Consider the following 27,336-nt stretch of genomic DNA (forward strand, 5'->3'; position numbering starts at 1 on the left):
ATACAGTATATGTTGATCATTTTATTGTTTCGCCGCTAAAATATATTTCACATACAGCACTTGAAAGCAGATCAAATGCTCATATGATTGTAGCATATGTGTCCTGCATATTGTTTGTACGTATGTTGGTCTGTGTACTATATCTGTGCGTGATTGCAAGTGTACTCGTGTACAGTATATCTGTGCAAGTATACAGTATCTATTGGGAACAGCCTCCATTAATTAATTGCCTGTGGGTTTACACTACAACCGAGGTCAGTGCAAGGATGCCAAGTGCAGATAGCTGTAATTGATTCACACGTTTATCATGTGCAGATTAGGCACGCTGCCAAGGATGAGCCACAGGAAGAGCCCCGGGAACTTGGACCAGGCTATTTCGATTTCTGATACTGCTGTCAAGAGCTGCATTTTGAAAAACATACCCTCACTCTCACTTGACACCGGAAACATTCGTTCATTCGCTGTGCATGGGTTGGGTTTAGTCAGTGATTCACCTGACTGACATGGTGTCTCTGAACAGGAAACAGAGAGTCCTTTGATTTCAGCAAAGCCATGATAATGAGGTGATTTTGCACAGTAATTATAGTATTTATGAGCAATGGATATCCTAGTGTTCAATTCAGTCAATCATAATGCCCCTTGTCCCTCTTAAGCCCCACCCTCTCATTTCCTCCACTTCTCATACTGCAGGTGACATGTCTGATCATGTCTGTTTAGACTAAAGTGTCCCCCCCCCCCTACCCTACACAGTAAGCAATGAACCCTCAAGCACTTTAACCGACTTACTGTAACTGTGTGTTTTAGTGCCTGAGTGGAGGAAGGTGTGAGGATTCCTAATGAATTCATGTTGGAGGTACTTTGTGAAATCACATTACCTGGACAGAGCAAATTGTTTGACATAACACGCTTATTCGCTTACTATCCGAGAGTTGGATGAGAAGATCGATACGACTCTCATATTTGTTTGGTAAACATGTAGCTGGAGCCATGTAAGCTTAGCTTAGCACAAAGACTGGGAAAAGGGGGAAGCAGCTCTGTCTAAAGGAAATGAAATCCGCTTACCAGCACCTCTAAAGCTCGTCTAAAACAAAATTACAAAAGCAAAGTGTAGAAACATGAGATTGTGGTTTTAGGGTGGTTATGCAAACACCATGAAGAGCACCAGACTTTGAAGCCAATTTTCATAGCGGCCAAAATACTTCTTCCCATAGACTTACAGACGTAAAAGACTCAACTTCCAAACGCAATGGTTAAACACTCCATTTAAATCATAAGGTCCTTAAATGAAATCACTTAATAGCTCCGTAGACATAATGAACTGTAGGTAATGTGTGTGAGCCAAGACCGATCAGCTGGGCGGCAGGGTTAAAGGAGATGCTAGTGCGCTTGCTCTATCGGCCAATGGATGCAGAGGCCGTGGAGAATATCCTGGTCATTTTCTACTCAATTAAGCCATTCAGGTTTCCACAGAGTACCTTTCAAAGAATGAACCGAGCTCCGCCTCCAACACTGTATCCAGTTCTTTTTATACATGGGGTTATGGAGTATGTACAGACTATTTCTTGGTGATCCCTGATGTCTCTGCTTAACACTTTGATTCAACAAATGAGTTATAACATGTTGGTTGGCAGATGTTTTGTTTTTTTTATATTTTGGCAGAGCCAAGCTGGCTGTTTCCCCATATCAAGTCTAAACTAAATAGCTGTAGCTTTCTATTGACTGTACAGACATGAGAGCAGTATCAATCTTCTCATCTAACTCTTGGCAAGAAAGCAGATACCCCTAAGCATCTTTCTCACAACTTCCAACTGTTCCTTAAATGAGTTGGAGCGTTGTTAATTCCCTGTTAATAAGAACAATAGTTCTACTGGACCAAATCAACACATTTGGAAGTCATCACCATGTGAAGTTTGAAGAGCACTCAAACTCTTGCCGATTTCACTATGGGACAGTCCTGAGCCCTCTTGGACTTAGTGGGAGCGTGTGTCAAAGTCTGTAAGTCCACGAGGGCAGAAACTGGATTTGGGTCTTAGTATCTACAAAACAGCGGGTGAACAGAGTAATCAGCAAAGGGGCGGTGTCCTTGAGGTCGACCAACTTGTATAAGCCGCTAAGGACTAAAATGCCACAGCCCATATTGTCCCACTTAAATCTGTAGTGGGGACTCAACATCTGCCAGAAACAGCAGGATCCGGTCTCTGGAGAACTGGAAATCGACATGATTTGATACATGACCTCCCTCATGCCTCGAGGCATGGCAGAATAATTTCACAAGCTGCATGAGGTGCTCGAGCTGCTATTGAAGCTCGCGTATGAAATTATTAGTGAGGAGTTTGAAAGATGTAAAAATATGTCAACAAATAGCCGTTCTGATTAATATCCAGTATAACACTGGTGCAGATGATGAAAGTAACAATGGTCCGTGGTAGGCTCAGGGTAGCTACAGCTCACACAGAGACTGAAGTGAAATGATTCTAAAAAACAAAACAAGATGATGCTTTCTATGGAGATGAAGGACATTACACCAAAGCTGTGAGTGTGAAGCGTGTTGGTGACGGTACCATCGGTCTCTTCTTTAGTGCAGTCGGTCAAAGTCATAATCTTCTGCAGTTCTGAGTGGTGACCTCAGGGTGCACAGCAGGAGTCACGCAAAACACAGTTGAATCAAACTCATTTCAATTCATTCAAAGACCCCCATAACACACGCACATCTTCACATGCTTTATTATATGTTAGGTTCCAACAGTATTCAGAACACAAGAGCCAATGTAGATATTGTTGTTCCTCAGGGTTATTTTCTCCCATAATATACGAGCTTTAGTGTGTCTGCTGCACTACTAAAGTCTGTAATACTGCACAGTATCTCACCAAATACCACTGCACTCATGTACAATGATCATAGACGATTAATAGATTACTATGTTATCCATATGAACATGTAAATCAATGTCAGCATTTAGTTCTTATCTTTAGTAAAACAATAAATAAGTCTTGATTTTGGAATAGATTGAAATAAATCAGCACTTAAAGGGCTGTGCCAAAGAATGGATGTACAAAAACAAATCATGTAAAATAATATTCAACGGATATTGTAAACATATAAGTGGAAGCAATAATTGCATTGCGGTAAAATAAAACATTGCACGTCACTTTTTTAAACCAAAATACACGATTAGTATTTTCATAAATATATCCTTGAAGTAAAAATACTGCTTGTGTAGAATGGACAGTCTTCACACGACCTCTGTGTTTTGTAATCTGAGCTTCGCTGTGCTTTGCTTACGTAGCCGGTCCGGCCGCTCATGCATGTCAGTGCATGTGAGTGACTCACACATGCACTGACATCCACGACTGTGAGTCCCAGTGTATGTGCCCCACTGGTTCGCTAATTGCTGCCGCTTTGCACGGCGCTCGTACGGCAGCGGCTGAGACACAGAAGCTCAGCACCCACCCTTCGGTTCCCCCTCAGGTAAACACTGTTAGCTCTGTCACCACTGTTGCTGTTGTTCGCTCTGTTCGTGCTGTTAGCAACAGTATTTGCGAGGTGGAGTTGGCTCCACCATGGCCATGTGAGAGCCATGTGGAGGCAACGCCTGACATTTTGCAAAGAGGTCCACGACAAAACTCAACCTGATTAACATACTGTAAGCTGCATTTCAATGATGCAACTGGTTGAGAGGGAGCTACATTTAACCATCAAAAACCTAATTGGCAGCTACTTTGATGCTGGAAATTGTTATGTTTTATGTTCTACTTTCTGAAATGTGAAACTCTGGTTTTCTCAGTCTCCCATGACAGCGGCGGAACTCGTGGTTGCGTTACATAGTAATAAGCTCTAAGTTGTTGCTTTTTTAATTTTAGGCTTAGACAGTTGAAGTCATCATTATGGGCTCTGGGGTCTGTTTTGTTTTCTTATTAGCTGACTTTTTATTGATCAAACAATTCAGTGATTAATCAAGAAAATAACAGGTCGATTTGTGGATAATGAATGTAATGAAGACGTGTAATGAAGCACAATACGTAAAATTGTACTTGAGTACTGTTCTTGAATAAATACTTTCCACTATTGCATTTGTATCAGACATTTGTCTCTCACATTCCTCTCATACAATCAACGCGGGCAGTTATGAACACACGTGAACTTGAGCCTGCTCACACACTGCCAACTCAAGCCTCTCTTATGGCCGACACTATTCCTCCAAGACACACAAACAGCGTATTTTCTCCCCCTCTATCTCCGCTTCTATCTGTCACTCACCGGCCTTCCCCTCCTCCTTCTCAGACCTCATGTCCTCCTCGGCACAGGCTCCACTCAGCTCCACTATCAACTGTGGTGTGAGCTCTCATAGCAGGTGAAAAAAAAAGAAAACACACATGTATATGTACATACCAGTGCACACACCATTCAAACCAACGCACACAATGCACCACCACAGCCGGCCGCTCCCAGCCCTGCCTGCTGAGGCTCCACCCAGACAGGTTACCAGGGGACGCCCTGGTAGCCACTCAGGTACCTGCTCCTTTCTTTCCTTGCAATGTCTTTCTCTTCCACTCTCTACCTGTTTAGTGACACGCCCTGTGGCAGCCAGGACAACTTTCACCCCACGCCCACTCCTGATTTTCCTCTTTCCCCCCCTAGTGTAGGCCTACAAACAGGATGAGGGGGAGGGGGAGAGGAATAAAAACTGCACCTCAGGTAATAACCCAGGTGAGTCGGTGGAGCTTTCATGCCACCTAATGGCGGAGAGCTAACAAAGGACAGTGTGTGCAATTACACTCAGCGCCTGAACAGAAAACAATACTCCCCTCTGTATGCGAGCTATGCACTCCCTCTGAGCCCGCAGTGCCTGTTGTAGCCTCCACGAGTTTACTAAACTCACTTCCTGAATGTGAATGTGTGTTTTGGCCAGAGGTCGGAATGTAAACACTGAAAGAAAATGCTGTAAATATCAACTTCAGTACAAACGCCTCAAAAAATGGATCATGACAGCGGTGAAGTGATACGGAGTTCATGCTTCCGACCAAACTGCAGTATCTCTACACACTTAGATTGGATTGTTAATAACAGCTCTCCCATGTTATCTTTAACCCAGCAGGGTGTGAATAAGGACAGTCTGTGTCATGTTTGATGGGAGCTCAGATGTGTGCGGATAGTAAGTGAGGTTTAGGCTGGTCCTGTTTGCCTGACAGGGCTCTTTAGGCCTGAAACCCTAAGGCAGGTACAGGTGGTATGAGGAAAACAGATAGGGCTGCAACTGAATTAATTCAGCCTCCAGAGCCAGGCTGGATGTAAATTCATAATGGGATTTTTGGTTTATGAGCACTTGAGTGCCATAACTAGCATACTAAAGCACAGGTGTAGGCACAATGTGTGTGAGTTTGTGTGCAGGAGAAAGACGAGTTAAACCTCTTCCACTTAAAAGTCGTGACAGCAGTTCAGAACGAGCATGCCATTTGTCCTGCCTGTCAGAGGAGGACGCTCAGTGTTTCAGCTCCGTCCAGAGATCAGATGTGCTCTAACCACATACTTGTCACATGAGGCAATAGATCTGTCAATCACACGCTGACACCTCGAGGATTACTGCCAGGCTCGTTTCTCTCTGACTGATCCCAGCTGAGACAAAAGATTGAAACGACACAGCGGATACAATTAACGCATGTTTTGAAAGCACATGTTTGTCTGTGCTGGTCACCTCGGTAGTATTACAGCTACAATATCTCACAGAACCAAATTTATAGAATTTTAACATGCTGATTAAAACCACTTTGTTATGTATATAAGATTGAAATCTGCACCTGTCTGCCTTGAGCTGCTTTTAACTTGTCTGAAGAGCTACAGCCTTTTACATGAATAAGAACATTTTGACCAAATGTAGCACTTCATAATTTGAAGGTCATGCTGTAGCCTGCCTCTCAGCTACACTGAATCTTATTCACGGCGCTGCTTTCATCCTGACAGCTCTTCAGTCTGAAATGTTCCACTTCTCAGTGTCCTTATTCTTCGGCTTAACTCCCTGTATCACTGTGTCATTCATTTGCTTTGCTCACATTAAAGCCAGGAGAAATCCTTAAAGGCCTTATTCTCTTTCTACACTCTCCACAGTATTGCTCTCGCTTCTCTCAGCTGCACACGGGTGACCTGTCAGTCTGCATTATCAGCGCTGGGGAGTGTCGATAGAGAGCCGGAATGAAGCCGCATTAAGATATTAGCTAGCCTTAAGAGAGGAGAAGAGGTGAAGAAAGAGACGAGGAGGGAGACTAAAAGCAGTGATGGGCACTGGGGAAGAAGGAGAACTAGAAACAGCATTTCCTGCTGAAAATGCGTTGGAATGCTGAAAACTGAAATTAATCCAATTCAAAAACAAATTGCAAAAAGCTTAATAATTCAAAAAGTTTAAAGATTACAAATATGAAAAGTCATACCACACCTCTCCTGAAAGAGCTGAACATTTTGATATTTGAACAGTTTCTGTGGCTTAAAAAAATTCATCAGTGGTGATATTTGTAGTAGTATAAGTTTTAGTATAAGTATTATTCGTAGAAGTATTAGTAGCATTTGAATAAGTACTAGTAGTAGTGATATTTGTAGTCGTAGTAGAAGTTGTAGTTGTAGTAGAAGTATTATTAGAAGTAGAAGTATTAGTAATTAGAAGAAGTAGTAGAAGACGTAGTATCAGTAGTCATAGTAACAGCTGTAGTATTGGTCGTAGTATTGGTCGTAGTATTTAATATCACAGTAGTAGTAGTAGTAATAGTAATAGCAGTAGAAGATGTAGCAGTAGTAGTAGTACTAGTAGCAGTCATACTAATAGCTGTAGTAGTATTACTACTTTTAGTAGCATGAATAGCAGTCGTAGTAGTAGCAGTTATCGTATAAGTAATAGTAGTAGTGGTAGTAATAGCAGTAGTGGTAGTAATAATATTGATGGTAGCAGTAGTAGCAGTAATAGTAGCAACAGCAAAAGTTATAGTCGAAGTAGTAATACTATATTAGCAGCAGTAGTTGTCGCAGTATTAGTAAGAGCATTCATTTTTTTAACAAAAAGCCTAATTTTGAGCTTGTTTAAATACAGTTAATCCATGGGGCTTTTATTTTGAAAGGGTGGTGCTGGGTGGGGGAGAGGAGACATAATCATAATGTCTGACACACATAAACAGAGGTTATTAAATGTCTGGCTTCATCACAAGCATTTCAATTAGAATTCACTCTTTGGGGCTTTTATTTTGAAATGGGGTGTGTGTGTGTGTGGGGGGGGTCCTCTAAAAGTCTCTAAGACCTGAATGACTGTATGAGAGAGAGACATAGACAGGGAGAGAGAGAGAGAAGAAAGAATTTGTGAGAGAGAGAGAGAGAGAGAGAGAGAGAGAAGGAAGAATTTGTGTGTGAGAGAGAGAGAGAGAGAGAGAGAGAGAGAAGAAAGAATTTGTGAGAGAGAGAGAGAAGAAAGCATTTGTGAGAGAGAATAAATAATTTGTGAGAGAGAGAGAGAGAGAGAGAGAGAGAGAGAAAGGATCTGATATCTCTGGCAAACTTTCTCATTTGGAGATTGTCCGATGTTTTATCTTTTACAGCTTACATGACTGTTGTCCTGCTCTGCCATGTCTTTCCTCATCTCTCCCTCTTGTGTCGCGGTGTGTGTAAATGTCACTCGAATCAGGAAACTTATCAGAATCCTCATGTCTGATTGGCCGAGATACAACACGTAACAGCTGCAACAAATCATGTGTGCGGCTTTTATTTTAAAATGGGGTGTGTGTGTGTGTGGGGGGGGGTGGGGGTGGAGGAGGGGGGAAAGACCTCTGAAGATCCCTAAGACCTGAATGACTGTATGAGAGACACAGAGAGAGAGAGAGGGAGAGGAGTGTATGTGCGTGTGTGTCTGTGAGTCTGTGTGTTTATCAACATCACTAATTGGCTCAATCGCAAACACCTGTGTGCCTGAAGCCATTTGAAAATATTCTCCATAGAGATCCCATTGAAAATAAAAAGCTTAATAATTCAAAAAGTTTAAAGGTTAGAAATATGAAAAGTCATATCACCCCTCTGGTGAAAGAGCTGAACATTTTAATAGTTGAACGGTTTCTGTAGCTTAAAATATGAAGGAGGAGAAGCGGTGCGACGGAAGAAATAGAAGAAGTTGAATAAAGATTCGAAGAACAATAGTTGCTTAACAGCATTCCAACAATAAAGAAACAGGATAACAATAGTTGGAATGCTTAACAGCATTCCAACAATGAGTGAGCGAGGTCACCACTGTCGCTGCTCATTGCTGGTGGAAATGACACGAGGCTTGTCTAATAGCTGCTGAGCAGGCTCTGCCAGCTTCAAGGGGATAGATGGGATTTTAAATCATTCAGGGAATTAAACTGCAGATTCTCGGGGTTTGGCATCAATGTGAGAATAATACAGAATAATAGCAGTCACTATGATGAGAAAAATAAATGGACAACAATACAGATGCGATCAATAAACTTTATGATCAATGCCTTTTGTTGTGCGTATTATTACCGGCCGGTCAGTTTGCACACAAGGGATTGAGAGAGACTATTATCCTGAGCCACACAGGCCTCTCTATAAAACATTTTGTTTGTCAAACTGATGACAGTGATTGGAGAAAATAATTTCACATTACAATACAACTCTGATCCATTCAGATTAAAGCAATTTGCAAAGTATAATTCCTTTCTCTGGTAGGAAGTCAATCCAGTCTAGAAGTCTTATTGCGCCACACATTTGATGACAAAACATGTTATCTAGCAGCGATAAATGAAAGCCTGCGGTGAGCTGTTGGGCCCTGGTGGCCAGGTACCAACAGCTGCTCTCTGATTGTCCTCACACTCTTAGCCTGCTCAGGCCTTTGCTCCAGTGTTAACCTCGCAGTCAAGCTGAGAGCTCTGTGTCTTTTAACTGCCGGGATGAATCTCCGTGCACACTTCCTGCTGTCACCAAGGCAACACGTTGTATTTCCGAGCAGCACCGTACCTTTGCCCAGCGAGCAGTCTGGGGTGCCAAAGTCCATCAGGCTGGATATCTCCGTCGGGTAGCACATGTCCGTCACAACTGTCTTCTGTCTGTGATGCACTGATGGATCTGCAGGGGAAAGATATTAAAATCAAATGTAAATTCATCAGATGAATCGAGTGTTTGTTCTCTCATTAAAACGTCTTATTGGTATTCACACAGCAGGGTTGTTGTAGTATGTCGGGCTCATACTAGCGTTGTGTGTCGCTGGCCTTTTAAATCAGATGACTCATTCTGACATGATGTCAATTTCGACACGCACTCCTGAGCTTTCAGACATGTTGCAAATATGAATCTGTCCAACAAATCACTGCATTTGTCGTCGGCATTTCAAATTAATAATAAAGGACAACCTGTATTAGTAATGAGTCATGCGTGTCTATGTTACAATGCTTGGCTACATGTTTACTCCTTTTTGCCTTATTTTAGATCACCCCGTATTAAACTTTCATACATTTTCCCTTTTCGTAGTCTCTTTTATCCTCCCATTTATGTGATTCCACTCTCCTCTTACTGTACCTTTTTGTGCTCAATACATTCAGCTAATGACACCGATCAAGGACTCCAGTGAGCTCCAGTAACTAAGGTCTATACAACATTTTCTCTCCTCTCGCTTCAAAAAGAAGAAAGATTGAGATAAACATATATCTCATTTAAAATCATCAAGGTCCCTCTGCTTTTCCTCCATCTCCTTTTCTAAACGTTTCACCTCCATGTGTAAAGCATGAAATGCTGTAAAAATGACTGTTGGATGGGGGCAATATCCTCTCTGTGTAGGGAAATGGTTGTGTAGAGCAGATACTAAAGCATTACAACGGAAATTATTTCCTCTTGAAGAGGGCTTTCGATGCCGCTATTGATCTACAATCTTCAAACTGAAAGTAATTCTGCTCATCTTATAAATCCCTCTGACGCTATAAATGTTGCATTTCATACCAGATGAAGACGTGACAGTACCTCCTGTATACGTGCTAATGCAGTGTTTAAATGAAACGTGTTTCCTAGTTTAACCATGAACCCCGTCCATGAGCACAGCACTGCTGTCTACCCCCGGGTGCCTTCTGAGCAGAGCCATCTGCACAACCACTCTTCCTCAACAATGATTTCAGCTTCCCGCCTAATCTGCATATTTTGACAGTTTCAATTTCATGACCGTATGGTATTTATTCCCCTCCTCTGTCCTCCTGACCTGTCAATAACTGTTTAGGTGTTGTTAAATTGACCTTTCCCTTGTTCTTTAATTTGGAAATTGGACAGCGAGAGAGAGAGAGAGAGAGAGAGAAGAGAGAGAGAGAGAGAGAGAGAGAGAGCGAGAGAGAGAGAGAGAGAGAGAGAGAGAGAGAGAGAGAGAGCGAGAGAGTGAGAGAGCGCTGTTGCCAGTCAGACAAATTCACAGACAATCTATTGCAGCACTTAGCTAACGGTGCTGACGCTTTGTGCACTTACAAATAAAGACGTCAATACATACATTTGTGGCTGTAACATACGGCCAGGGTTGGGGAGCCATTGTTTAAAAATGTCATCGCTCTTAAATGAGCAGCCTATCAAATACCATAATTATCACGTTGCGCTTGGATATGTGTGCTTCATATAATGAACACGCTTCCCGCTGGTACTTCAACATACTTCAGTCATCTGAACTTTTCACTGCTATAAATGACCTCCCATTCCCGGGGGGTTTTGATTAGCCAGGGTTCATTGTATTTCAAGGGGAAAACACTCTGTCATTGTGTCTGTGTCAGTGCTGTAAAGTACGTGAATGTGCTCTGGAGAGGCATGTCCTGGGGAGTGAGCAGTATATCTGTCACCTCTTCTCTGCCTGGTTAAACCTCTGCTGTGAGAGGTTGAAGGTTATGGAAATGAGGAGGCCTAGCGTCTATTTATAGCATAAATGACCAAACCAGACAGAACAGGAGCACAAACTACAGGCCGACGACTGTGATCAAGCAACGCCAATTGCAAACATCTTTTGTTTTATATCTCATCTTCATCTCTCAATAAAATTATCTTTTGGGACAATGGAAAATGTCATCTATCAATGATAGATTCTTCTTAATGGAGGTCTTGGTATTGTGCATGATAGCTCACTGGAAAAGCTTGCAAAAGTTGCAGTCAGCGACCCTAATCCAAAACATTTGTTTGTCAAATTCAGCGAGCATCTCCTCAGAGTCTGCTGTCTGTTGTGAGTGAGTAATGAAAGAAGAATCTGGTGTTGATGCACAGCCCTGGCTCTGTAAATGGGAAATAAACAAAGTTGCTTGGACTGAGCCACACTATTGCAGTCAATCAGCAACAGGGGGCGTTCGTTCTCGTGCAGTGGAAAGGGGACAGGCCATGGATGTATAAAGAGAAAGGCAGTGGGAGGGGCAGTACATCTGGAGGAGAGCTATTTGTTTGGGTGTTGAGCTCAAATAACAACAATCTCTCTCCAGAATCGCTGATTTACCGTTTAAATGGAACTAAGACATCATTATTGTTATAAACATGTCTCACTGCACACAGACACACTGTTAACAACCTTGTTATTGGTAACTGTAGCTTTCAAGCCTGCAATCAGTTATTGTCAGTCAGGCTGATGAAAGGACAATGACGGCATCATGTGAAGCAAGTACGATTTAAAACAAAACAACAAAAAACTTTGGATTAGCTGTATGCAAATAAATTCACCGTCTCCAGAGATGAATGCCCAATGAAACAGACAGTAGACCTTAATACAAAATATCAAAAAATGAATTTGAATGTGCAAATTCCCCCCTTTGGTTGTTCTGTTATTTTCCTTAAAAACAATACATCTCATTTACAAAGCAGATCTATATTACCTCAGCAATAAACACACATTTTCATTAATGTTGGTCTTAAAAGTGTTCTTACCATCTTATTAAATATTAAAGAGACTTCTTTACAACAAAGGAAAAACACAGCCCTGACAGCATCACAAGCAAAAACAGCCGCTAGATATTAATGAGAACATACTGAGAGCGTGTGACTGCAGAAACATCCCCGGGTGTGGTAGGAAGTCAGAGAGGCTATCCAAACATCTGACACAACTTCCATTCCTCGCTAACAGCTGAGGGATGCAGGCGACATGTACTGCATGGGACATGATGGAAAGAGGAGACAAACAGAGTGGGTATTCAAGCAGAAAAAGGAGGCAACTATCATTGGTGTGCAGACAGCTCATCATTTGCCCACCCTCACACAACCTTTAATTACACTGGCATTCAGTCCGTCATGCAGGCAGCAGACACATTCATTCCTGTATCAGTCATCGCAGAGGAAAGGAAGGGAACATCACTGTGTTACTGTGGAGTCACAGCGCTGTGACACCCTGTCCTGCTGACTGCAATAACACGGCTTTATGTGTCGTATCTTTTTGAGGGAGAAACATGTATAGGTACCACTTGCAATCATTTACAATGGTTGAAAACATGCAGTAATTACCAAGCCGTGTGTGTGTGTAAAAGAACAGGCTATAGCTTTGACAGGTGATTGCTATCAGCACACTTGCAGAACAAAAGGTCACTGTAATGTTTATTGTTCCCATATACTCTCAACTACTAAAAGGTTTCTGTTAGGGGAGAGGGGGGATAATGATGATTGGGGGTTGTGGTGCAGATTCAAATACAGCAATTCAAAGCCTCTGAAAATGGAGGCAGAGGATTTTTTTTGTTAATTGCTACATAGAAGAGAGATGTGAAAAAAAGTATTAGAACAAAAGCAGTGATTAAAAGCTTAAGTAACACTGAGAAAAAAAAGGAGTTGAGATGTTTTATGGGGAAAATGACATACTCATTATCCTAAAATGTAAAGCCCAAAAGAATTTAACAATTGTCTGTGGTACACAGTAATTATTCCCCATTGGCATGACAACAACCACAGTGTTAAAATTGCTATTATTTCCTCTCTGTCTCTCTCTGTTTAAATTGGCACGACATAATGTGAGAAGAATTTCAAACACTATCTAAATGGAATTTCACAGCATTCGCGACAGTGAATACATTAACAAAGCAAAATGATGTGATGCCTTTTGGGTTTCTAACCTTTGGCAAAAGACGGAGCCAGGAAATATCGCTTGGTTACGTAAGACAACGGGATTGAGTTCAGTTGAGATATTTAGTGTTGAATATTTCACAAGGGAGACCGCTCATCCCTGACCCCGACACTCACAGGTTGCGTCTGGTTTTATCAGGCAAAGACACATGGAGCTCATCCAAATGCCAGCGTACAGACTGCTGACACGGCACAATGCATCTCCACTGGTAGGTATCATTAGCAGCCTTTGACACAGATGGCAACGATGGATTGGAAATACAGTTCCTTTGTGACGGAGCTCGATATGAAATCAAAAATATTGTGCAAAACCAGAAATCAACAAATTGAAGCCTCCACAAACACAGGCTGTAAATGTGTCAAATAATTATTTAACAACAGCAGTGAAATACTTTGGGGAGAAGTTGACTTAGTATTGAACACACTCGTTACACCCGAACAAAAGCAACAGACAGATTTCTCCTCTGGGACAGATTGAATGTGAGACTATATGCTGTAAATCGAAGGTGGAGCTGTCACATCTCTGTTATGTATCCCAAACATGCAGCCAAAACACTGCCGCAAAATGTCATCCCGCCAATTTTTTACTTCGCCTGGGGCTGGAAACTTATTCTGTATTAATATGTGTTCGTAATAAAACGCGACAGAGTGAATCAATACTCCTAGTGCTCACAGAACATCAGCCCTGAAAGGCTGCCGTGATCCACAGCCTCTGGGTGCTGTCTGTGTGCTGCCGGTAAGAGCACAACAGCCGCCTGCCCCGAGGAAACGATGCGTGGAAAGAAAAGCCCGTTCAGGGACACATCCATGACATCAATGAGGAGAAATTGCTTGAGGAAGCGAGTGGCCAGGGTAACCGGTGTTTGGGCTGGTGTTGCTCAGTTGCTCAGCAGTCTGCGGTTATGGAGCATTTCTTTCACTCTAATGATTTCAGTGTCAAAGCACAACATTAAGGGAGGATTTAAAAAAGCAACATGTGCTGTAGAGAGGTGGCGTCCGGACAGGCAATCGCAAACCTCGGCAGGTCCTTTTCACTGTTGTTAAACTGCAGGATTTTCATTGCAGGACTGAGAGATGGGTGATAAGAAAATCTATTATGTGATGATAAAATGTCGTTTATGAGGGGTTGCTGTCCCTTTAATATCTCAGGATGTATTAGGCCATCGTGGCTAATGTTGCAAATCACAGAGTAGAACAGTTTTATGGCAATTTGGGGGTTTTTGAAACAATGTGACAAAGTCAGTCAAAGTAAAGTCAAGTAGTGATTTGTCATTTATCCAATTCACTAGATTATAACAAAACACATATCCCCATCTGTTTATTCTATCCTATATAGGGGCTGAACTTTTTTACATTTATCCTTTTGGTTGATGCACTTTTCCAAAGCGACGAATGAGATACAATCCATGTTTCATTTTGTAAAAAAAGCTCTGCAGGGAAATTAATGTTCCTTTTTAACCTTCCTCTTGACTTTGAAAAACTGGAACACCCTCCTCTTAATATCTTAATGGAACTTCTCATGAACACATTAACAAATCCCTGATATACAGACAGAACTGAGTATGGCAAAGAGCGCAAGTGAAAGTTGAATTGATGCAACTATTAACTGTATTGCAAAGGATGGCTGGTGCAAAGCATAATTGTAGGATGAGAAAAAAAGATAATGGAAAATAAAGTAGTCCTAACAGGTCAATGCAATTAAGTCGCGAATTAAACTATGTCAGAAGAAAATGACATGTCAACTAAAAGAGACATTTGTATATCCATTATACACGGGAACTTTTGAACCACTTTCCTTTGAATCACTAACTCAGTATCAGATGCCACATCTGCTCAAAACAACATCAGCATTGCAGAGCTCAGTCCCGTGATTGAACTGAGCTATGTTGTTACGCTGAAACCAAAACAGCTGAAGGGCCCAAGAGAGCAGAAAGTACCTCAGTTGATTATTCATAACAATACCATCAGGAAAATAAGGTTGAGTCACGATGTGTATCCTTTGAGTCACTGTGGGATGATGTAGTTATGTATGATCCCATATGACTGGAATGATGATCTATGCTGGCTGCTGAATAATAACAGTGGGACTGACCTGCCAAACTGGAATAGTAAGGGACAACAGTTTAAGGATAAACAATCAATTATATATATATATATATATATATAAATGGCTACCTTACAGATGTGCACATAGGACAGATGTAGGACAGCACATCAAGCATTTGTAATCATTATCATTGTGGCTCAACCAGTGGAAAATGTGGAATATGGCCGAGGTAATAGATGTTTCTGTAACCCCTGAGGATAAGCTGCAGTCATTCGTACACCAGCTAATCCAACACAGCTTCCTCCAAGAGCGCCATAATGAGCTCTCGGTTCAGTTGGACTGACATGGGCCTGTCCTCTGCCACAGCGGTGGAGGACAAATTCATAACTAAAGGTTAACTTTGGGGTTTTCCCCCCATGCAGCTAAATTTGCCTTAGTCCTCAGGCACAGTCCAACAGATGGAAAATATGTGAGAGTGAATACAAGACGTTTTTATAATGGAGCTCTCATATTAAGCCTTTTTCCAAATGGTATAGTCTTGGAAAGTTATATTAAAATTAAATGAATGAAAGTAAATAATCTAATGGAGAAGATGAAGTTCTTTCTATGCCATCTCTAAAATGTCATAAATGCTGCAATATCCTCACAATTACGATTTATACCTAAATTTGCTCATATATGCATGTTGTACCCAAGAGCACAACACACAAAGATACACACAGAACCCCTCTCATACTCTCACACAGACTTTATGGCTCATCTGGTTGATACTGTGGGTCACAGCTGGTCATTGCAGGGCAGATAGGCTTTTCCAGACCAGGAAAGCCAGATGAAGGCGGATTTAAAGTGAAGATTAAGCAGAAAAAACTGCCTGGAAGGAATCCAGCACTGAGAACTTGTGCCAAGGCCTTTCCTGCTTTGGGTAAACGCTGCGATGATGGCAGCAGTGGACTTGGTCTCGGCTCTTTAATGTTGTCCGAGTGCGCAGGGACATTTGGAAAATGTGAGACGTTTTGCTGACCTCTATCCTCTTATGGGCCTGGGAATTGATTAACGCACTTTTCACACATGCCGGTCCCACCACGCCTGTCCCAGCTGCCTCTGCAGGATCCAAGAGGGACCCTTTTTCTCTCTGGACAGCAGGACTGGGACAGAGGGCGGCCCGGACATCATCTGCCTTCAAAAGACAGCTAGAGGGGAAGTCTTGGGTGCAAATGGTTGAGAAGACTTAGCTCTACTTTTTAAAACATATTTTTCCACTCCTGTCTTCACAACCAAAAGGTGAATTAATAGTTTGTTTGTGAGGTTTGAGAGGAACAGTAGCTCAATGAGCAGAGATTCTTCTCCAGGGGAAACCTACTCTACTCATCAAGCCAGAATAATACAACACAGTGCAGTCAGTGGTGAATAATAGAACCATGTCCACCAGGCCTTGACAAGCGAGCTACTGATGGAAAGATGAGAATCACTCACACAGGAAACCGCACGGTCAGCTTTATTAATAACAAATATAACAAAAATAACAAAAATAACAGTTGATTCTGAATGCAACATGTGTCATTGATTTTCAAAAACACTATTGTGGTGTGACATATCTTGCTGTTGTTATAAATAGTGCTTGCCTGCTTCTTGACACTTCTGTCTGTGCTCCTGGCACCAAGCGTGATGTGAAAAAAGCCACAAGTGCTCTTCTGCTACCTTGCTGACAACAAAGTCTCGAGCTATTAGTCAAAACCTGTTCTCTTGCTGTAGTAATGATGCTCAAACTGGCAGGCACGCAGGGATTCTGTGAGTCTGAGGGCCGTGAAAAAATGCATTCATGATACCATTTACAACAGGTCCGCAATCTTTGTGACACAATTTTCCCTTTTAAATATTACATTTATATTTTTTAAATTTTTAAGTAAGCCCCTTTTAAATGTAATGAATGAAATAAAATCAATTATTTATTTGGTGTAAAACTCCCCAGCTGGTATTATTATACCAGCAGGGGTAATGAATACATGAATTTCTGATTCAGATCATTATACTTGATTTTCCCTGAGGGGAAACCCGGCTTTATTTCACAGTAGATTATCCCTAATTACAAAAAGCCATGTTAATAAATATATAGCACAATAAAACTACAAAAATGAATAAGAAAGTATGAAAAAACACAGAAAAAACTAAGCACTCTCATCCAACACACTCACACATCCCCAACACCCAAGGGCTTTCTCAAGCGGCAGTGAAGACAACTTGCACAACCCCTGTGGTCAACAACATGTTATCGTTGTGCTAAGTTGACTGCCACCGGAATAAAGACAGAGAGACAGAGAGAGAGAGAGGAGACGGGAGACAAAATTCACGGCGGCTATAATTTTACCGTAGAGAGGAACGTTCATTTGTCCCTCAATGAATTCTGAAGTTATGTAACTCTCTTATCCTTTTGTACGTAAAACCTCTCAGGCATGAATGAAAGTATCAGAGAGAGCGATGTAATGTTTCCTTACACAGAGAAGAATGATTCCAGTGCCTTCCACACAGTGAGGCATGCAGCTTATTAATTAAACACTGGTATCAGAGCGGTACTCGGTACCCGAAGCCCAGGTATCAGGACTGAACAAGTCGGATTGGCGCATCTCTAGTGATTATTTACATTCAGATGAACATTATTGTGTAGCAGTCTAGTTAGCCGCTTTGTGCAAGGTTAAATCCCTGCTTCACATATCTGAGTAACATACTTTGGCGAAAGAAGAGGGAAAGTGACCCGACAACAGTGCCCTAACTGACCCACCTCACAGCACCCCCTACAGGCTTCTCTGTCTCACACTTAAAAGGTAGATTATGAGAACAAACTGTTTATCCATGATAATACATACAACAAATTAAAATCCATGACTTGCATTTAGTGTGTCATGGTGGCTTTGGAAGCTTGTTCAAAACTCTCTGTTAGCAGTCAGTTTAGCACTGCAGTGAATTGGCCCGGGGCTTTAGATTATTAAGAGAATCCTTTACATCCAGTGCAGCCCATCTCACTGTCACTATTCATGTTACAACACGTGAATTACAGAATAAGATTTGATAGTGAAGGGCCGTATGAGTTTGCGAAATACAAATAGTAAAGTCACTCTGTTATCCTTGGAGGAAGAAATACATCCCACAGAATTGCATCCCCTCTGGTGAGGTGATGAATTGCCCATTGTGGTGGCGAGTTTAACAGTAATGGTGAAAAAAATTCAGCAAATGAAAAATGAGCCAGTAAGCCATCCACGCCAGGACTACTCACAGCCAGTGTTACAATAGATGCTAAAGTCTTTAAGGTCATCGCCTTCGTCTTGCAATACCTTCCAGTTCTATAAGAACCTGAATCAGCTCTTCGCTCGGCAGTATCCGCACCGCTCAGAATGACTAATGTCTCAGTGCTGGCACAATCTCCAGCAGGGAGTTGACCACTTACTCCTCTCCTACCGCATCAGAGAGCAGCACAGAGATGAGTCCCTGTGAAGCGGAGCATCCGCATTTAATATCTAATCATCCTCTCCTCTCTGTCAATGCCCCAGCCTATGTGAGACTGTAAATATTGGGATGGCGGTGGAAGTGCTAATTAGCATCTCAGCTAAGTTTTACTAACTTAACCACAGTGCTTCATGCACTTCATACACTTGGCAGTAAGTGCACTTAAAACCTCGTCCAATTACTGCAGATTCTCCTACCTGCAGCTCCAGCACAAACATTCGGTGTGTGTGTGTGTGTGTGTGTGTGTGTGTGTGTAATTCATGGTTGAAAGGATTCCTTTGTGAATGAATGTTGCAGGGTTCGTTCTTACAATGTTGATACAGATATAAAGAAATAATTGCAGTATAGTGTCGCGATGTCATGTTTCATTTTAGGAAGCTATATAAAAGATGGTAATTTACTGTATCTATATGATATATGCATTGTTTCTTTTTTTATGTGATCGTAAATGTCCTGCACACCCATCGTAAACCTGCAGACTGTGAGAGCACGTACAAACAGTGTTTGATTGACATCTTTCTGACTCGGATAAATGAGACCTTTATCATTCTTCAGTCTACCTTCAACCTGAACAAAATTCTGTTCAGAAGTGAATACACCTGTGGGGGGTGCACAAGGCCCTTAAATCGGTTGTCAAAAGTATTTCTGTTATTTACTGCAATTGAATGGTACTAAGTCTGTTATATTCCAGCACAATGCAACCGTGTTTCAGATCCAAATAGGTTTACCGGTATTAACTTGAAGGAAAACTGTCTCTGTTGGCTTTTTCACAATATTTTTCTCAAACCACTCGCCCAATACAGAACACAGATTAATTAACAGCAAGGATAAAACATTACTGTCCCTGATTCAGAGGTATTCAAGAAAGGTAGCAGTTAGTTAGTTCCTGATTACTTACTTACACATTTCTGAGTAAATACTCAGAAATGTGTGTGTCTTGTTGTAAAGTATTTAGCATTTAATGAATGACATTAAATTACATCTACAGGGAAGGGAGCTCAAGTTTCATGTTAGCTCACATAATTCAGCCAAATACCCTTTGGAACTAGAAATATCACCCAGGAGAAAGGCCAGCCTGAAACATGAAGCTAACTTTGACCGATAGCAGTGGAACGCCAGGAAGAAAGGACTTCACAGACCCAGTATCATTCATGAGTGATAGAAATGGAAGAAAACTGAATTAAACTGATGTGAAACTTCTACGTCCAAGTTGAAAATGCTGTTGTCTGATGAAACTATGTCTCAGTAGAAGCCAGCGCAACTTCCCCGGCAGCTGTCAGGACAACGGTCTGATGCAAGCTGATGTTGAAAATGTCTGTTCAAAAACCAGATTAATCCATTTTTGGGGGGGTTTAACCCCTTCAACATTTAATAATTCAACATTTATAAGATTTTTAGAGAATATGGTGTGAAAGAGTCATTGTGGTCTCTGATGTTGGATGTTGAGTCATGCTAGTTTACAGAGCTCTCTCTTCCTCACTCTGTTTGTTTCCCTGCACTCCTGCTATAGGCGGTAATGATAATTACTGATAGGAAACAGGATAAGCAGGCAACAGTCCAAAAAGCTTCTCCACCTGTCCAGTAAGCTGACCTTTTGTGTGGTACTGTAGATCACAGTAGAGACAATAGCCCACTGGCTTCGTGGTCCACCGAGTCATTAATGCATCTCATTAGCTGTAGGACTTGAAACTGCTGAGAGCGACGCAGGCACTTTTTCTCCGGATGTCAGTGTGTACACTTTTTATTCGCCCTGCCTTTTCCTATGTTGTCGCCAACACTGCAAATGTCCTCTCTCTCACTGCCCCCTCTTCCCACATCCTCCTTCATCAATCAACCTCTTCTCGAAGTTTTAAAATCCCCAAATCCCTCAACTCATCTAGTTCTTTCTCTCTTAGGATTTTTTTCCTTATGATTATTAAGATGCCTCTCCTGCCCCTGTACTCAAACTCCTGCAGCAATAGACGGTCTCTCTCTCTCTCTCTCTCTCTCTCTCTCTCTCTCTCTCTCTCTCTCTCTCTCTCTCTCTCTCTCTCTCTCTCTCTCTCTCTCTCTCTCTCTCTCTCTCTCTCTCTCTCTCTCTCTCTCTCTCTCTCTCTCTCTCTCTCTCTTGCTTTCTGTCCATCACTCTTGCTCCCTCCGTTCTTGTTCTTTCGATCTGCTGGGGCCACTTCCCAGGAGAGTAACTGTAATATGAGCAGAGAGGCTCTGAGATGCATACAGCCAGCGCCATGCAGGGCACCAGCCTGAGGGCCATGAAGTCCCTTCAACATAGTCAAACAGTAAGAGCAGAAGGCATATGAGAAACTTTCAAAACCTGATCTATTAACATTCATTTTTACAAATCCTGATGACACCAGCAATTCCTCAACGAGACCACTGCGGAGTATCAGCGTGGCATCATTATCAAATCTGAAACATTGAAACAGTGAGTTTCCAGTCCCTGTGTCTACCTGAGGCAGTGCACTCTCCAGGGACAGAGTTTGAGCGACTGGAGACCTTCATCGTTCCCTCTTCCTCCAAAGTGTTCTCTGGTTAATTAACGAACAGTCAGCTCAGAGTCTTGAGGCACCATTTTGTTTCCTATTTGTACCATCTTTCTGTAGGCAGACCTCCCAAGATATTTCTGAGCATCTGGCTAACCTCATACAATAACCACTTTTTCACTTTGAACAGCCGAGGAAAGCTTCTATTTCAACACCGGAGATCAATTAAACATGAAAGTTACCGTGTGAAATTTGTCTGGGGGAAAGTAGGCTTACTGTTGTGTGGAGCAGAAGATTACTTTGATATTCACAGACAGGCAAATGTGTCTGAAGTGCCCAAAGAAAGCATAACTTATATTATACTTATACTGAAAAATATCAAATGTAATTTTATGGGTCAGTGCTGCTCCTGTCACACCACGAGTCAAATATGCTTCTGTTTCATGATATTTCAGATTTTGTTACAATGTGGGGAGTTTTTTTGGAGCCAATAATAATAATAATCATATTGGTTCTGATTCCCAGATTCAATTCACCCTTTATTTACGCTCAGAGAGATACATTGAGAAAGTTTTACAAGTATGCCAAGTTTAGAATTTAAATTGATCAAAACCACCATAAGACTCACATTCACACACACACACATAACAAGAAAAATCAAAGGAAAAGGTGAAAAATAAACAAGTCCATAAAAGCACAAAGATGTGATGTACGAGTCGATCGAAAGCCATCATCACCAAAATATGTAAAGTAAATCATTTTCCAAATGAGTTGACTGAAACTACTTAAAGACAAAATATCAAGCTGCAAAATCGGTTGCATAGCCGGGATTTGATGAACACTGAAGGTTGTGAGCCCAAGAAATGTTAATCACCAAAAACATCTTAATTTTTTCAATTGTCTCTACATTTCAGCTCTCTTCACAGTGATCTATAACCTGAAACCCTGCAGGATGCAATTCAGTTTTTGCAAAAATACATATTCCCTCTATTTTAACATTTAAGAATATTGGCTCTGAAAATCTGCCTAAAACAAATGTATGTGTACTGGTGTAATGTAACGTTGTCCTCGGGTCATCAAAGCCCCTGCTATAGCCAGAGACCATACCGAAGACATGTCCTTGGTGTCCTCTATGATATAGCTATGGCCCCGACTGCAAATTAGTCCAGGAAGGAGCAGCATATCTGAAAGCAAACTCCAGTGTATTTACTGTCGGAACCTTTAACTGATCTGCTGAACCACTTTAATAAGACTTTAAATTGACCTTTACCAATAAACATGTGACCTTTACATCGACAGGTCTGTGCTAATTTGAACGAGTACAGTGGTATCGTCAAACAAGTCAATGTTAAAACGTCTTGTTTTGTCTGAACTAACACACTGACTTGATGTACAATGACAGAAAATCCTCAAATTACATATTAGAGTATGTTTTGCGTTTTTACTGAATTAATATACTCAAGCAAGTAATCAATTATAAAAGTTCTTGGTTGTGAATTTTCTGCCAATCGATTAATCGTGTCCGCTGCATGAATAACCTCAAACTGTGGATGATTGAAGCTTTTATGTCAAATTCAAATCAGAGTGAATTTGATCAGATGCTGATGTAATGCTCATTTAACAGGTCACACTTTGATGAAAACAATATCCAAGAACCAAACAAAATACCGTGGTTTCTTCTCTTAGATTGACTGAAATCAACCGGAGAGGCCTCAACATCCACCGCTGCTCCTTGGCATGCCGTCATACCAGGGTTGCTAAGTAACAGTTGTGGCAGCAACCTTTGGCTGAAAGCTTTAATCCTCTCGCTAAAGAAAATGTTAGAGCGAGTCAGAGAAAGTAGAGCCTCTGAATTATAAAGGATACAATTGATGTGCGGTATTAAAAGTCAAAAGTCTTCATGCATAAGTCCTGTTCAGAAACCTCGAGGTCACCACACACAACTCTCATTAAACTGCAGTCTGAGCGCTCAAAACCTGCCCCGCCAAGATCAAACCTTAACTCTTTTTAACAGGGAGAGGAAAGAACACATTTTTTAAAAACGTTTTCTTATGGTATGCCGCTTTCTGTTAAATGCTCGCTGAACTACTGTTGCGTTTTTTCAACATCCTCTGCATCAGTTGTTTTGAAATATTAATTTTGCTCTCCTCTCCTTCACGGAATGGTTTCATAATAACAGTGTTATGTTATTTTACAGAATATCTGATAGAATACATGTCGGGAATGGTTAGCAGCAATGGGAGTTGGGCCATCTTCCCTGAAGCAAATACCACACAAATACATAACCCTGAGCAAAAAAGAGCAGAGGTACTATTTCACAGAGTACATGCCATACATTCAATGTGTGTGATTATTGTTTAGGCCTCACTATACCGACTACATTGATCCCTAGACAAGATCAGGATCCAGGAGAATTACCATCTCAGCTAAACAATTTTCTATATGATTTTCTGAAGCTATTAATACAGATACCAACCATACTCAAAGTTGAAGATAGAATGAGAAAATGAAATAACACTTATACTCCATGAACTGTCTGAGGGTTTGGTAGAGTTGTGCATCGATAGCAGCACACAAAAATGTTAAGTAAAAATAAATGTATTGTATCATCTTTGAGTGGAACGCCTCTCAGATTAGGCAAGTCCTGTAAACGGTACAGATAGAATAAGGGCAAAATACATTATACATACACACACAACCACATCTACAGAATATTTGAAGAAGTAATTTAAAAAACATAAAACTAACTCTTCTTAAGCTTCTCAAGTGAGTCTCTGCATCACCTAAGTGCTCTGAAATAACGACGGTATGGCTGGCCTTTCTTAAATTAACCTTTCTTCATCTTCATACCTGATCCTGGCCTAGAAATGTCAGAACAGCTGGCTGCTGTTGGATCAGCAGGACTCGAGCTAAACAGGCTAATTTAGTGGTTAAGAATGTCAGGAAATGGCAGAGCCATCATACACAAAAATAAATAACATTTAAACAGATTTAGTAAGCTCATTATCACAGGGAAGTAGAGCTCACAGAATCAAAAATAATTGATGGTGTAAGTTTAGCTAATTGCTGGATTGCATTTTTAAGGAGCTGTTGGAGCCACAGAAATAAGATGTAGGACAAAGGAAAGCCTCAGAAGACTCCTCTTCTTGTGAGAGTTGTGTCGGACTGCTGTGTCAGTACAGCGAGCAGCGCCGCATAATGATTCACACTCATCCACTTCCTGTTTCATGATGTGCCTGTGCCCCCCTGTGACACAAACTCAATTAATTAGAAATGTATCACCCAATCATGGGCATTCACAGCACGAACACACATACACACTGTCATTGCGCCTTGGCTTCAGTGTGCAACGTCCACATATTGCTGATCACAAGGTTCAATGCTAGAATGGTATGTTCATATCCATATCTCATGACAAGGCTGAAGACACACAATCTCATGGATCAAAAGTTACTGCACTGCAGCTGCACTGAATAGCAGCTAATGCATGTAGCGCCTCGCTGCATTTCTGACCCTGCTATGAAAAGTAATCCATTGCTGCTGCTGTACCTCCATTTGTCTCAGGTCCATGCAGTTCCCACGGTATACAGCTGGGCCGCAGCATCTTCTCAGCCCTTAAATCCATATCTGTCCTTCCTCTTCCGCATTTTCTCTTTCAGTCCAAACGCTGTTGATGCAGCATCAGTTTACTGCTCTGAGGAGCCCAGATGTGGGATTGGGACACAGATTACCATGGGGATCAACCTCCCCCACCCAACCCTCCTAATGAACTATGGTAAAGCTTACCCTGTACCACCCTGCGATGGACTTGCCCACCCCCTGTTGGTTTAACCAACCCCACAGATCCCGCTCTACCATCACTCCCAGTATGGCAGATGGGACAGTCTTGTAAAGGCCAAAGACACTGATTCGCTGCTGGTTTATAGTCATTCCTAAGCCGGCACCTTCATCCTCCTGCTGTGTAATCAGACAGCTGAAGAAGACTGTATTTGAAAGCTAATACGAGGTAGTGACACAGAGACATATGTCAGGCCCGAAACAATCTTGGTGTAATCCTTTGATATCAGCAGTATTAAAGGATCCACTTGGAACATAAAGTACTGCAGCAACAATGACTCCACTTCCTCTAATACCAAGAGCACGTTTGAACATGGAAATGAGACACTCTTGCAGTCACAGTCTGCATTTTTAACAGCCACTTCAGTATCTCACACCCCTGTCGGAGAAATCAAATGACGTCAGTATGCTGTCTCCCCTGAGAGCACTTAATAGCCAGCAGTGGACAAGTGCAGAAATCAGAAAAATCAACAGAATGTGTGCTGAAATACTGTAAACACTGTAAGAGGTACTACATGTAAACACTACATGATAGGTACTACATGTAAACACTTTGCATTTACCACTATAATCATGTTGTCGTATTTACATCTTTGATATTATTATTATGGTCATTTCTTTCTGGAAACCTTTTAAAAGACAATTCTTTCAAGGCATTTCAGTGACTTTCAATTATTTTGATCTGACATTTCAACTCCTTTCAGTGCCTTCAACTTTGAACAACAACAACAAGAAATTCCTCAGCCCACGTCTTCCAGCGTTCATGTTCAATTTACTCAAACTGCTTTCAGAGCTCACACTTCAGCTGACACCCTGTTTTAGTTCATACAATTGGACTGGCACTCATTTCTGTGATGACTTCCACTTCACCTGAAACTTCCCACTCAGTTTATCATTTTGACTGACATTTTAACTCCATTCATGACAGTCACTTTGAGACCGTCCTCCGAAAAACGTCTGCATCAGTTGTTTCAGCAGGGGCCCCAAGACTATAACTATTTACTAGGGGTGTAACGGTTCACAAAATTCACGGTTGGGTTCGGTACGATACAGTGGAGCCACGGTTCGGTACGTTTCGGTATAGTAGAAAACTATAAATGTCAGAAAAATGTACTTGATTTTAAAATATATTTATTCATTAAAACTAACAAAGTTATTCTTTGACTTTGAACAATGATGGAACTATACCTGAGTGAGCCATCTTCTGGGTTGTCTTCTTAGCAACACATCAGCATAAAAAACAGTTACAGTTACAGTCAGGTGATGTGCGTTACAGTCAGGTGATGTGCGTTACAGTCAGGTGATGTGCGTTACAGTCAGGTGATGTGCGTTACAGTCAGGTGATGTGCGTTACAGTCAGGTGATGTGCGTTACAGTCAGGTGATGTGCGTTACAGTCAGGTGATGTGCGTTACAGTCAGGTGATGTGCGTTACAGTCAGGTGATGTGCGTTACAGTCAGGTGATGTGAGTTACAGTCAGGTGATGTGCGTTACAGTCAGGTGATGTGCGTTACAGTCAGGTGATGTGAGTTACAGTCAGGTGATGTGCGTTACAGTCAGGTGATGTGCGTTACAGTCAGGTGATGTGCGTTACAGTCAGGTGATGTGCGTTACAGTCAGGTGATGTGCGTTACAGCCAGGTGATGTGCGTTACAGTCAGGTGATGTGCGTTACAGTCAGGTGATGCGCGTTACAGTCAGGTGATGTGCGTTACAGTCAGGTGATGCGCGTTACAGCCAGGTGATGTGCGTTACAGTCAGGTGATGTGCGTTACAGTCAGGTGATGTGCGTTACAGTCAGGTGATGTGCGTTACAGTCAGGTGATGTGCGTTACAGTCAGGTGATGTGCGTTACAGTCAGGTGATGTGCGTTACAGTCAGGTGATGTGCGTTACAGTCAGGTGATGTGCGTTACAGTCAGGTGATGTGCGTTACAGTCAGGTGATGTGCGTTACAGTCAGGTGATGTGCGTTACAGTCAGGTGATGTGCGTTACAGTCAGGTGATGTGCGTTACAGTCAGGTGATGTGCGTTACAGTCAGGTAGCTTCGTGTAACCCTCGACGTTCAAAGTTTTTCTTTGGTGGTGGGCGTGTCAGAGAGCACGCTGTCCGTTACGTCATGTGGGTTGCCAGTTTGAGAACAGTGGTTCCACCGAAAACATAATATTTCCCACAATTTAAGCTTCTGCATTTTCCAAAGGCACTAGTATTATTATACTATCATTATATAATAGTATTATAACTTCATTTCTTTTAACTTGTCTTGTTCTGTGTTGTTCTGTCAAACTATGTGTTTCTTGTGTTGCTGCCTGTCTAGGCCAGGTCTCCCTTGCAAAAGAGATTTTTAATCTCAATGGGACTACCTGGTTAAATAAAGGTTTTATTCAAACATATTGTTCG

The 27,336-nt window shown here is 41.7% G+C and overlaps 1 protein-coding gene across 5 annotated transcripts in view; it reads right to left on the reverse strand.

Moving 5' to 3' along the window:
• Positions 1-27,336, reverse strand: part of kaznb (kazrin, periplakin interacting protein b) — a 93,754-nt gene that overhangs the window by 29,584 nt on the left and 36,834 nt on the right. For 4 of the 5 annotated variants that reach the window (XR_013771861.1, XM_079265376.1, XM_079265378.1 and 1 more), the window contains exon 3: positions 8,984-9,091. Coding sequence is in view for 4 of the 5 variants with exons in the window: in XM_079265376.1 (XP_079121502.1) it covers positions 8,984-9,091 (108 nt within the window). In the remaining variant the exon portion in view is untranslated. Of the gene's footprint in view, positions 1-4,258; positions 4,395-8,983; positions 9,092-27,336 lie in introns of those variants that run through there. The other variant, XM_079265377.1, reaches the window with a different exon arrangement.

The sequence above is a fragment of the Melanostigma gelatinosum genome, assembly GCF_949748355.1.
Source record: "Melanostigma gelatinosum genome assembly, chromosome: 3".
NCBI lineage: Eukaryota > Metazoa > Chordata > Actinopteri > Perciformes > Zoarcidae > Melanostigma > Melanostigma gelatinosum.